Raw genomic sequence first — 12,507 nt, forward strand, 5'->3', positions numbered from 1 at the left:
CTACCAAAGTTGTTTTCTGAAAATGTCTCTTCTCACAACACACAGTCCCCTCCCTGAGAATTGTGGTGAGTGAATTACCTTCAACTTGCCATCCCCCCAGAGATATGTTAGCACCATTAAGAGACTGGCATATCCTGACATTTCTAATATCGCGTGCTGGTGCTGTGTCCAGAGAATAAGAACACTGCAGACGGGGTAGGTTTTGAGAAGGAAATACTGGGTACAATTAGTACATGGAGAGTTTGAATCACCAGTACGTCATCCATTTGAATGGTTTACAGCAGGAAGACCGCATCCTGTGTCCTGAGGAGGGACAAAGTGGATTCATGCCAAGTCCTGCTGGGTGTGCTGGATCTGGATATATGCACCCAAAGACACGTTCCGAGCAGGATGAACATCACTGACAAATGCACGAACAGACTTCAGGGAGCAAGGGGGATGCTTCAGATCTGTATGTGATCTAGCTGGTGACTTGTGTGTCACCTCAACACTACTTTTTCTAAAGCTTTCCATGATTTTGGAAAATAATAGAATGACACCATCCTTGGAGTTTCTCAATCTCATAATGTAGTAGGGTTCTCCGTAGCAAACACAGCCCATTTTTAAATCTTTGGAAACCGAGGCAACCAGCAATGTCAGCACAGCCGCTAATAGCTGCTGCTCATTTAACGTGTTAAGTAACAACTTTTCCTGGTTAAAGGCAAAAACATCTGACCAATGAAACGCATTGGCACTGGATTTCATATCTAAGGTAATTTTAAAAATCTACAGTGAGCATCAATTGTTGGAAAAAGAGTGATTTTTTACTTACTCCTTTTACTTAGATCTTAATCTTTCCCAACTGCCCTCTAGGGCAAAAGAACGCTCCTTTGCACCTCAGTTCATATGAACATGCGTAAAGAAACATACACATTAGATTAGAAAAGGGTGGTTTCTTAAGTGGTTTTGAGCTGTAAATAATCATTAAAAAGTGACTTTCTCAATTCAAAATGCAGATGTTACACTGTATTTATAGTGACAAAAAAACCCAAAAAACTGGAAACAACCTAAATATCCAAAACCAGACAAAAGTTTTAAAAAATTTGATATGTTCCTATTATGTTATGCTATGCGAGCTTATTAAACATGATTTTACAAGGAGTTTTAAATAGTAAGAGAATATTCGTATGAAATAAAAGTCTGTGCAATGCAAATTGTTACATAGTATGTCACAAGTAGCTAAGGATGTATTGCAGAACTATTGGCAGCTATGTGCTGAAATGTTTGCAGTGTTTTCTCTGGTTGATGAGAGGAGGGGTAATTTATTTTTTAATTTTCCTCTTTTAATATCATACCTATGCTACTCTTATAATGAGGAAAAAATAAGCAACCCAAAGGTGTCTCTTCTACAAAGCCAAGGAGGTTTTTTATCCCCATGCCCAAGAAACACATCCCAACTTCTACCCTTGGGTGCAGACAAATATGAAAGGGGAAAAAGGATTTTCTCAAGTATACTGATATTGTTGGGAAATGCTTATCTAATGCAAACATGGAACCAAAGGAAATGCATAAACATTGACTATTATAAGGATATGCATGTATACAATCCTTCCTCCTGAAGTTTTAAGCAAAGACTCACAGCTACGTGAAGTTGGCTACTTGGAATACAATGTAATGGAGACACAGGGCAGGGGTCCCTCTCATTTCCAAGATTAGCAAGGATTATCATCACCAATATGTCACACCCCTCTCCTTCCAAAAAAATTTTAAAAAAGAATGAAGAGTCTGTACCAGTTTTTACAAGTTCTTAAGGAAGAGTATCTCCAGCCCATACAGTATAGACTAAAAGTCCATTACAATAATCAAGGAACACCACTAAGGTAACTAGAAATTAACACAGGGTCTTGAAATGTTCCCTTGGGAAACATGTTTTTTGCAACTCAACTGGATAAAGCTATTCTCCTTCATCACTACTAATTGTGTGGTAAAATTAAAAGGCTAAACAAGTGACATGCAGGAATTTCTTCTATACAATGAAAAACAGTATTCTCTAATTCAAACACAGAATCACCATTTAAAACTTATTGATGAATAATGGTATTACAGTTCATAAAAAGGGATTTCCTTTATTGAGTGAACTTTTAAGAGCAATACCCCATTGTATTATTTACACTGTAAAAACACAATCTGTGTGTAAAGTAAATTTTCCTCACAAAGAATACCTTTAATTTTTTTTTTTTTTTGTATTTATTTATTTCTTGGGAGACAGAGAGACAGAGTACAAGCAGGGGAGGGGCAGAGAGAGAGAGGGAGACACAGAATCTGAAGCAGGTTCCAGGCTCTGAGCTGTCAGCACAGACAGGTCAAACTCAAGGACCGTGAGATCATGACCTGGGCAGAAGTCGGACGCTTAACCAATTGAGCCGCCCAGGCGCCCCACAAAGGATACCTTTAAAACATAACTAAGATTATTAAATACGGTATAAAAAAGTTAAAATAACAACCTGAATATGCTAATAGTTAATAAGAAGTTCCAAAACTTGTGCACTGACACTCTCATAAAATATTTGAGTGTTTACGCAGATGTTTCATTAAAAAAAATGAAAAACTATTTAATGATGATTAGTAAATCCAAAATAGCAAAAGCAAACCCATTAGAATAGGTTCAAAACATTTAAGTGTTATCATTACTTACTGAAAAAAGAAACTGACCATAGAATTAAATCTTAAATGGCTTTATGAAAATGTTATATTTTGTAATGATGGGGATGAGAATCTTATTCATAGTTTTCTAAAATGCACAGTAGGAAGGGTATATCAAGCTTTTGGAATATCATATTAACTTGTAAAACTTTACAAAGGACTTAGTAAGATCTTCAGTGGATCCACTTTTTAATTTTTCCATCTTATGAACGTGACAACTAAAACGAAATAGACCCAACTTTTACATAGACATAAAACTACAAATTGTCCTTAATGAACAGTTTTATGCTGGTAGAATCTTCCTGGAATTACCTTGATTTGTGTGACATCAGTTTCTTGTTAGCATAATCATAAGGACAATTAAAAAAAAATCTACCAGGTTTCTCTATTTCGGTTTAGAGTTTGATTGGAAAAATTCAGGAAAACATTCATGAGTTGCTACTTTATCTCTAACACTCTTCTTTCCCTGCCCCCCAATTCCATGTTCTGTGACTCAGAGACTATTTGGAGAGGACACCTGTTTTAAATGGACCCACAGGAAATACCTATGTTGTCTTTTCATAATCTGACCCTGCATCTGGTTGGCTGAAATGTGATCACGATTTAAAAAAAAAAAAAAAGGAATGCTGCCCACAGACTGAGCAACTTCACTGTGACAACATTTACTGGAAGGCAGAGGGAATCCTTGCCTTGTACGGTACAATCCTTGCTATTGTACGGTAGGAAAAAATAAGTAAAAGGGCAATACCAGTTTAACCCTCAAAAGATTAGTATTGAATTACACACCCGGGGTTTGCTTCCCAACTCCGACCGATTTGTTTTGAAGCTGAAAGCAATCTCGAACCAGAAACCATTATCTGACACCGCTTTCTCTACAACCTTTTATTTATAAACCTCTCGTCCAAAGTTCATAGTCGGTCCTGTTGTATCATACATTGACACGCTATTTATAAACCTCCTGGGAAAAAGCACGGGGCAGGCCATCCGCTGGAACAGAATTCATAAGGGAATCTCACAGCGATTAACAGTGGTCTATCACTACTAAAAATCCAGTTGGGGGCGCCTGGGTGGCGCAGTCGGTTAAGCGTCCGACTTCAGCCAGGTCACGATCTCGCGGTCTGTGAGTTCGAGCCCCGCGTCAGGCTCTGGGCTGACGGCTCGGAGCCTGGAGCCTGTTTCCGATTCTGTGTCTCCCTCTCTCTGCCCCTCCCCCGTTCATGCTCTGTCTCTCTCTGTCCCAAAAATAAATAAAAAACGTTGAAAAAAAAATTAAAAATCCAGTTGGGTTCAAAACTAAGTCACTCGGAAGTCACTCGGAAGCCACCGGCGCGCGGGCTCACACCCCACGGCCGGGCCTCCACCGGTCCCTCCGCGCTGAGCACCCGCCTTGGCCAGCAGGAACCCCCTCCGGCGCAGTCCCCGCGGCGGCGACGTCTGTCCACACTGGGGTCCCCTCCGTCAGGGCAGGTTTCCCGCCCGCCCGCCCGCTCTCTGCGGACCACGTTCCCTCCCCGGCCGGCAGAGGCCACCCGCCGCGGCCCGGGAAAGCGGCGCGCGCTTCCCGAGCCCTGGTCGCACTCGGAGGCCGCCCACCCACCCGTGGGACGCCTAGGGGGCGCCCGGGCCGGGTCTCCCGGGGCCCCTCGAACGCGGGAGCAGAATGACGGAGATGACGAAGGAGCTGACGCCACGCCGCCCGGCCGCGGCAGCAGCTAGTGTCCGCCGACGCCGCCCCGCCCGCGCAGGTCGCCGGGCGCTAGCGGTCGCCGGTCCCGCGGGGCGCGCCCGCCGCAGACCCCGCCCCGCTCCGCCCCGCCCCGCCCCGCGGCCGGCCGCTCCAGGGTTCCCCCGGCACCCGCCCCCGCGCGCCCTACGCTCCCGCCCTTCCTCGTCGCCGCCCAGCCTGCCAGGCCTTTTGCGAACATGGCGCTTGTCCCGTGCCAGGTGCTGCGGGTGGCGATCCTGCTGTCCTACTGTTCTATCCTGTGCAACTACAAGGCCATCGAAATGCCCTCGCATCAGACCTACGGCGGGAGCTGGAAATTCCTGACGTTCATTGATCTGGTAAGGCCTTCCGCTCCCCTCCCCCGTCCGCCCTGCACCCCGAGTCCGTGTGTGTGCGTGCGTGAGTGCGCCGGCACCTGCGCGCGCCTCCAGCCTCCACCCGTGTCCTCGCCTCTCCCCCAGTGATTGCGTCTAAAGGCCTGGCTGCCCCCCGCAGCAGCACCTCTGAACCACCCGTTACCTGGTAGCTGGGGCACGAATGGAGGTGGGCACAGCCAGGTGGTGGGGCTGTTTGGAGGGGAACCCAGACCAGCTTCTAAGAGGTGACACGGAAAGAGTCTCAACAAATGGATCAGACGACCTTGGTCATGAGTGGCCTCAGACCCATTCGCCCTCAGCGTGCTTCCCAGAGCACCCACCGTGGGATCAAGTTGCAGCAACAGAAGGAAACCTGGGTATTGTTGAATTACTTGGAGCTTCCTCAGAGAGAACCAAAATCCTCATAAAGAAGAGAAAGCGCCTAATAAAGTTGTCTTCTTTGCATCTGTTTTCTTACCCATTGTCAGTAATTTACTTCTAACCTTTCTCCCAGAAACATTAGGAGAGAGGTTTTCAAAATGCATTACCAGTAAGACTTTACACTCCTTATCTTTCCCCCTAAAGTCTGCAGTGGTTTGCATAAACAGTTCTGATGATGACACAACAGCATAACCTTGGCAGCTGCACTTGGTTTTGGGTTGGTTTTTTTTTTTTTTTTTTTTTTTTTTTTTTTTTTTTTTTTTTTTGGTTGTTTTTATTTTTTTGAAATAAAGCTTATCCACTTCTGGCACTGAAAAGGCCAGAGCATCAGAACATGAGCATAAGGCCCAATAATGACACGGGGTGAAATCTAGGAGTTTAGGGGTGAAAGGTGACTAATTTAGGCTGTGTGGTTACACTAAACAATGACCAAATATGGGTAGAGGGTTAGAACAAATCAAGGAGTTCCAAAGACTAGAGAAAATGTAGAAGCAATTCCTAGGATGCCAGAACTGCCCATCCAAGATTATATATGAGATTGGCTGCACAAGCAAGATTATAATCTTTTATTGTTGACCCTCCGTTTTGATGAAGAGAATGTGATACGTGTTCTAAGATATTTCCAAGGCTTAGGATCCCTCAAAGAAATGCAGTGGAGGGCTTTTTGTTTAGAAATACCGTTTTAAATTTGTTTCACTTTCCAAAAAGAATTTAAGTATCTTTTCGCAGCAGTTTCCAAACTATGCACATGCCCTTGGGCAACAAGACTTCTCAGGGCATAGAGTGTTTCAACGGTTTCAGTTTTCAGATCCTCAACTTCCATCTTTTTCTTGAAACTGATCTGCCTCTGAGCATGGATAATGTCTGCTAGTTCTTCTTTCTTCCTCATTCATGCAAGAGATGAGCACATGACAAGGCTCTGTGCTGGTTCCTTTTAGCATTCTGAATATGGATTGTCACCAAGACTCTCTTCACATTTGATTGAAAAACGAAGTCAGACTTGTTTGGACAGAAAGTTTTATTGGGTTGATTGGCTTGTCAATGAGGATTGGCTATGCCAATTATGTTATAGAGCAGACATTTTCTGTAGATTGAATGAGTGCAATCTGCAGCCCTGAGGTTCTGATAAATATGTATCAGAGCATTCAAAATCATGTTCCTTTTTCAAGTGTTTAAACTTACGTTAAAAATGTTTAGATGTTATTTAAAAATATGTGCATAGATTTTCGGAATTCTTTTAGGGGCTGCGTGAATAAAATTCCTCTTGGATCACTACCTTATCGCATTCCTTAATCAGATCGCACTAAGAGCTGGCCCACTCGTGTGTTGCCAAGGAGCGGTGATGAGTTGAAATACTGATGGAGACCCTACCAGGGCCATGGAAACTATGAACAGTTCTCAGAAGTACCTTTGCATTAAGAACAGTTTGGGGAGGTAAGGAAGGGGGTCAGCAGGTGAGGGGGGTAAAATTTGAGAGTGTCAGCCCGTGAGAGAGGACTACTTCTCATGTTGGCATTGCTTACGTGTGTTACAAAATAAGGCTCTCAGGAAACAGTATACCTCTCACAACCTTTCTGTGACATGATACCAGAGTAGAGCCAATTTGGCTGTACTTGAACTGCCCTGCAATTTATACTTAAGCGTTTGATGATTGGACATGCCTGTTTTCAATATATAATCACCACAAACATACTCTTACCTACTAGAATTCTGGCAATGAATTCAAATTTGATTCTGTTTGTTTCACATTTAGATTCAGTTTGTATAGTGCCTTCAAGCCAGTTGTTCAGACTTTTTACTTTCTGTGACTTCTGATTGAGATAGAATAATTATCTTTAATCAAGAGTTCCTGGGGCGCCTGGGTGGCGCAGTCGGTTAAGCGTCCGACTTCAGCTCTGGTCATGACCTCACGGTTTGTGAGTTCGAGCCCCACGTCGGGCTCTGTGCTGACAGCGCAGAGCCTGGAGCCTGCTTTGGATTCTGTGTCTCCCTCTCTCTCTGTGCCCCTCCCCCACTCACACTCTGTCTCTCTCTCTCTCTCTCTCTCAAAAATAAAGATAAAAAAATTTAAAAGAAAAGAGTTCCTGTGAGGAAGTATGTCTAGAATATATTCATAAAAACATTGGTGCAAAGTATTATTTTTTTAATTATTAGAGACTTAGTGTCTTCAGAATTTAAGCACGGTATGCTGTTGAAACAGACAAACTGTCAGTCCTTAGTAATGGCATGAAGAGATCAGGCTACTCTAATTTACCCATTTGACTTTTCATTTTTTTGCATGTTTAAAACAAACTATAGGGGCACCTGGGTGGCTCAGTTGGTTGAGCGTCTGACTTCAGCCCAGGTCACGATCCCGTGCTTCGTGGGTTTGAGCCCCGTGTTGGGCTCTGTGCTGATGGCTCAGAGCCTGGAGCCTGCTTCAGATTCTTTATCTCCCTCTCTCTCTGCCCCTCCCCCACTCTGTCTCTCTGTCTCCCAAAAATAAATAATCATTAAAAAAATTTTTTTTAAAACAAACTATAAACTTTATTACCTTAGGGCCTTGGACAATTTTAATGATTCTAAACTCATTAGAGCAATTTTGGAGGCGGGATTCGCTTCTAAAACTTTAACGAGAAGGCCCTTTTTCTAACCAACTTGGATTGCAGAGCCAGGATGTTATCCTGGTGGCCACAGTCTGATTCTATGTTCCACAGCATCAGTTTACTAGAACGTAAGTCAGGAAGGACTCTCAGGCTGCATGTATCCGGAAGCAGATAACCGGTTATGTGGTATTGGCCATTCCAGCTATAGCCCTATCTTCCTTTGAGTGTTAGAGTCATCCCAGTAGAATCAGAGCTCATGCTTCAAAACAAGCACAAGTTACTGCTATCGGTAATCCTACAGTGTTCTTCCCCAAGAACTTCTTTTCCTAGCATTGAAAAACTATAAGAGAACTAGAGTATTTCAGAAATTCAAGTCAGTAAATAGAAATGGAATACTGGCTTGGTGTGGTAGGCAGACTAATGAGTCCTCTGTGACGTCCACATCTTCATCCCTAGAACCCATGGGTATGTTCGGATACACGGCAAAGGGAAATTAAGGTTGCTAGTTGGCTGACATCAAAATAGGGAGGCTATCCCAGATTATCCATGTGATCCAGTGTAATCACAAGGGTTCTTAAGATGGAAGGAGGCAGAAGGGAAGAATCAGTTGGAAGAAGATGTGTCTGTGGAAGAAAGTCACAGAGAGACGCAACACTGCTGGGTTGGAAGGTGGAGGAAGGGGCCAAGAGCCAAGAAATGTGGGAAGTGTCTAGAAGCTGAAGACAGCAAGGAAATAAATTCTTCTCTAGAGCCTTGAGAAGAAACACAGTCCTGCTGACACCTTGATTTTTAGTCCAGTGAGACCCACTTTTGGACTTCTGACCTCCAGAACTATAAAATAATAAATTTGTGCTGTTCATGTCACTAAAATTATGGTAATTTGTTACAGCAGCAATAGAAAACTAGTACACTTGGCTTTAAATCCTCTGACCCAGAAAAAACCTTAAATGCTATTGTACTTATACAGTGACTCAACTAGTGCTTTATGTGTATTAGGTAACTGGTTAATTTTAGCTTCAACCAAAATACAGATTTTTGCCTACTGCATCTGATATGAAACTAACAACAGGCACCATGAGAGTCTATAAAAACTGAACAAGATTGGAAAAACTAGGTCTTTTCTTCTCTGTGACATTATGCAACATCTCATGCCAGGAGCACGAACACTCCCTGAACTGGAAATGAGCTAGAAAGAAAGAAGATTGAAATGAACCAATGTTGAAGTATTTCCTTAACCAGCATCACAGCTGATTAATTTTCTTGAAATGATGCAGATTCATTCACTTACTGGAGGATTAAAGGATAATTCTCCAAGTTATACAGGAATTGCTCCCCAAGATGGTAAAAATGAAGAATTAGAATACAACCAGAATAAATAAATTAAAAGAAAAAGGCAATTGTATGTTGAGGCTTCAAAGTAGTGGTGGAGTATAATAAACATTTGTAAACGTAAACATTTGAATAAATGGAAACTTTCCAAATATCCAATGAGTTTTCCTGTCCTATTTCCCCCTAAAACATTGAGGGTAACAGGGATTTTTGAAACATATCAACCAAAATTTTATTCAGATGTATATGGTAGAATGTATAACACGTGAGTCAGAATCAACTTCTTTGAAAAACATGAACTGGACATTTGTTATATAAAAAATTAATACTGATCTTGAATATGTGACATTTTGATTTAAAAAAATTTTTTTAATGTTTATTTTCGAGACACAGAGAGATAGAGTGCAAGGGGTGGAGGGGCAGAGAGAGGGGGAGACACAGAATCCAAAGCAGGCTCCAGGCTCTGAGCTGTCAGCACAGAACCTGACTTGGGGCTCACACTTACGAACCACGAGGTCATGACCTGAGCCCAAGTCGGTCGCTCAACTGACTCAGCCACCCAGGTGGCCCGAGACATTTTGATTTTTAAAGACTGACACAGAAATAGGCTATTCCATTTGCTCTGATTTGTAGTGTTCACCATTTTGAGGGTTCTAGTTTCTTAGGGTTCCATTTTATTCGTTGTTTCTCTTGTGCTGACTTTTCATTCATGCATTACCAGGACATTTGTTTAGACCCGGCCTCCCCAAAGTGTGGTCTGAGGACCAGCAGGAATGATCTTACCTGGGAGCCCATTAGAAATGTGGAACTTCAGGCTCCACTCCCAAGCTTCTGAATAGAATCCAACGTTTGTTTTGTTTGGTTTTGTCTTCTTTTGTTTTTTTAAGTAGGCTGAATGCCCAGCGCAGAGCCTAGTGTGGGGCTTGAGATATCAAGACCTGAGCTGAGATCAACTGTTCAGAGGCTTAACTGACTGAGCCTCTCAGGCGCCCCTGAATATAAATAATCCAGACTTCTAATAAGACCATTACGTGACTCCTGTGCGTGTTCTAGCTTGATACATACTGCTCTAGGCCAAACTGTTTTTGTTTTGTGGTTTAACATGGAATAGCTTATAGGATGCAGCCTCAATATATTAGTTCTGCCTACTGTATTTAAAACATACTTAAACATAGTTCAGAACATATTTCAGGTGACTCTTATTGTGACATAATTAAAAACAGGATGTAAAAAAATTACAACTTTAAAGTAAAAGAAAGAGACAAATGTGTATGTCTCAGACACCAGGGATGGGTTACTTATTGCAGTTGAAAACCAAATTTAGCCGATCTTCAGGGCAACCAAGGCAAAAAAGAATACAGTTTTGATCCTAGCATTGGATGAAAGAAGCGTAGCAATTTATCAGGAAAAATATAGTTCTTTCCAGGCATTGGTTTTTCAAGGGTATTTCTCTCTCAGAGTGAGAGTAATTCTTGCTACTTTGCAAATTCAAGCAATTTCATGTAAAGGACATTGTCCTGTAATGTAATGGACATGTCATGTCCGTTGTCATGTAAAGGACATTGGGTATGGGGCACCTGGGTGGATCAGTCTGTTAAAGGAAGGACTTTGGCTCAGGTCATGATATCGTGACCCGTGAATTTGGCCCATGTCCGGCTCTGTGCTGACAGCTCAGAGCCTGGAGCCTGCTTCGGATTCTGTCTTCCTCTCTCTCTGCCCCTCCTCCACTCCTGCTCTGTCTGTCTCTCTGTCTCAAAAATAAATAAACATTAAAAAAAACCAACAAATTTTAAAGGACATTGGGCAGCATAGTGGATGAATAATGCCTTTGATTTTTAGCAGAATACATAGAAATATTTTTATAATTGATGTTTCTTATATCAAGATTTTATGAAAGCCAAAAACATGGTCTTATATTTTGACTGGGTAAAGGCATTTTTGTAGAGGTTTAAAGTAATATAATCTAGGTATTTATTTTTGTTATCTAAATCCTTATTGCAAAAGAATTTAAGAAAACCACAGAGGGAGCAGGATAAATAAGGGCTCAGATGTTGAAAAGCTTGGGGTGTTCAAAGAGCAGGAAATGGTCAAGTATACCTAGGGGATGCATTTTTTTGCGTTTAGACATGCTAAGAATTTTGGACATTAAAAAAATACTAAAAATAAATTGCATAAGTATACTAATGCATTTAAGTTTGTCTTATATTTACTTATGTACTTATAATAAAATAGTCTTGACTCTAGTTCATGGCTTAATTTTAAATAGGAAATAAAATATCTTGAGAAGAGATTCTGTGTATCATTATGTAACTATGGTACTTAGTTTTGCCAGTCAAAACCACAAAGTGCCATGTAAAGGCCAGTAGTTCATTGAGTACTCAGTGAACAAAATTAGGTGGGGTTTTGTTTGTTTGTTTGTTGTGTTTTGTTTGGATATTACACAAAGAGGGTGAAACAGCACTTTTTTTTTTTTTTTCAGTAGAATTGGACTTGACCCTAAAATGTGCCCATAAATTTTAAGGAAATCATGCTTTTTCCTAACCTGGGGGAAGAATTGCGAGTATAATGCTTCACACAGAATCCACTTCACCCTCTTTGAAAAATGTTTCTTTTGGATTAGACATAAAATAGGGGCCTGGTTTTGTCAGAGTGGGGGAAATAGTTGATGATATAATCACCCATTCCCCTTTCTTAGTTGCAAATGTTATTGAAATTACAGAAAGTCATCTGACCACTGGTTGAGGTCACTTTTTTCCCCGTCCCCGCCATCCTTCATGTCTGGTATAACATTTAGCAAAATTGGTAGCTGCTCTTGAGGGTTTTCATTTGTTTCTCTGCGTTGCCCTGAAATGTCATATGTTTCTGTGGAAGTGTGAACAATAGTACAATTTTCCATATTGAATCAGATGTTCCTGTGATCCAAGCATATTTGGAAAAACCTTACTGCTTCAGTAACAACATAGCTTTCTTTTGTGTCTGGCAGTCTGTAGCTAGGCAGTTAAAGGGCCCATTTCTCACCTGCAGAGTAGTCCTGCCCCAGTCTGGTGAGCAGGGAGCTCTCTTTGAATGTGAAAGGCCCCTTGATCAGGTCCATTGTGGAGTGGAATGTAGCTTTGATAAGCTTGATCAAGATATGCTAATCAAGAATAACCAGAGAAATTGTTTGAATTTGCAAAGTAGCAAGAATTACTCTCATTCTCAATCTTGAGAAAACTGAATGTGTTCATTACAGTGCTTTAGAAGCCTGGGATTCTAAAAAGTCAATGATCTAGCCCCTTTGCATTGACTTAGACCTGTCAGACTGGGTTATAATTTAAAATTTTGATATCGGGGTGCCTGGGTGGCTCAGTCGGTTAAGCGTCCGACTTCGGCTCAGGTCATGATCTCG

At 41.8% G+C, this 12,507-nt stretch overlaps 1 protein-coding gene across 5 annotated transcripts in view; it reads left to right on the forward strand.

The window, feature by feature from the left end:
* Positions 1-4,510: 4,510 nt before the first annotated feature.
* AIG1 (androgen induced 1) overlaps positions 4,511-12,507 on the forward strand; it is a 246,788-nt gene continuing 238,791 nt past the window's right edge. Inside the window, exons 1-2 of one of the 5 annotated variants that reach the window (XM_049654478.1) lie at positions 4,511-4,746; positions 4,870-5,451. In XM_049654478.1, the coding sequence (XP_049510435.1) occupies positions 4,606-4,746; positions 4,870-4,872 (144 nt within the window). In that variant the 5' untranslated portion in view covers positions 4,511-4,605 and the 3' untranslated portion in view covers positions 4,873-5,451. Of the gene's footprint in view, positions 4,747-4,869; positions 5,452-12,507 lie in introns of those variants that run through there. The other 4 variants (XM_049654477.1, XM_049654474.1, XM_049654475.1 and 1 more) reach the window with 4 other exon arrangements.

The sequence above is a fragment of the Panthera uncia genome (genome assembly GCF_023721935.1).
Source record: "Panthera uncia isolate 11264 chromosome B2 unlocalized genomic scaffold, Puncia_PCG_1.0 HiC_scaffold_24, whole genome shotgun sequence".
Taxonomy (NCBI): Eukaryota; Metazoa; Chordata; class Mammalia; order Carnivora; family Felidae; genus Panthera; species Panthera uncia.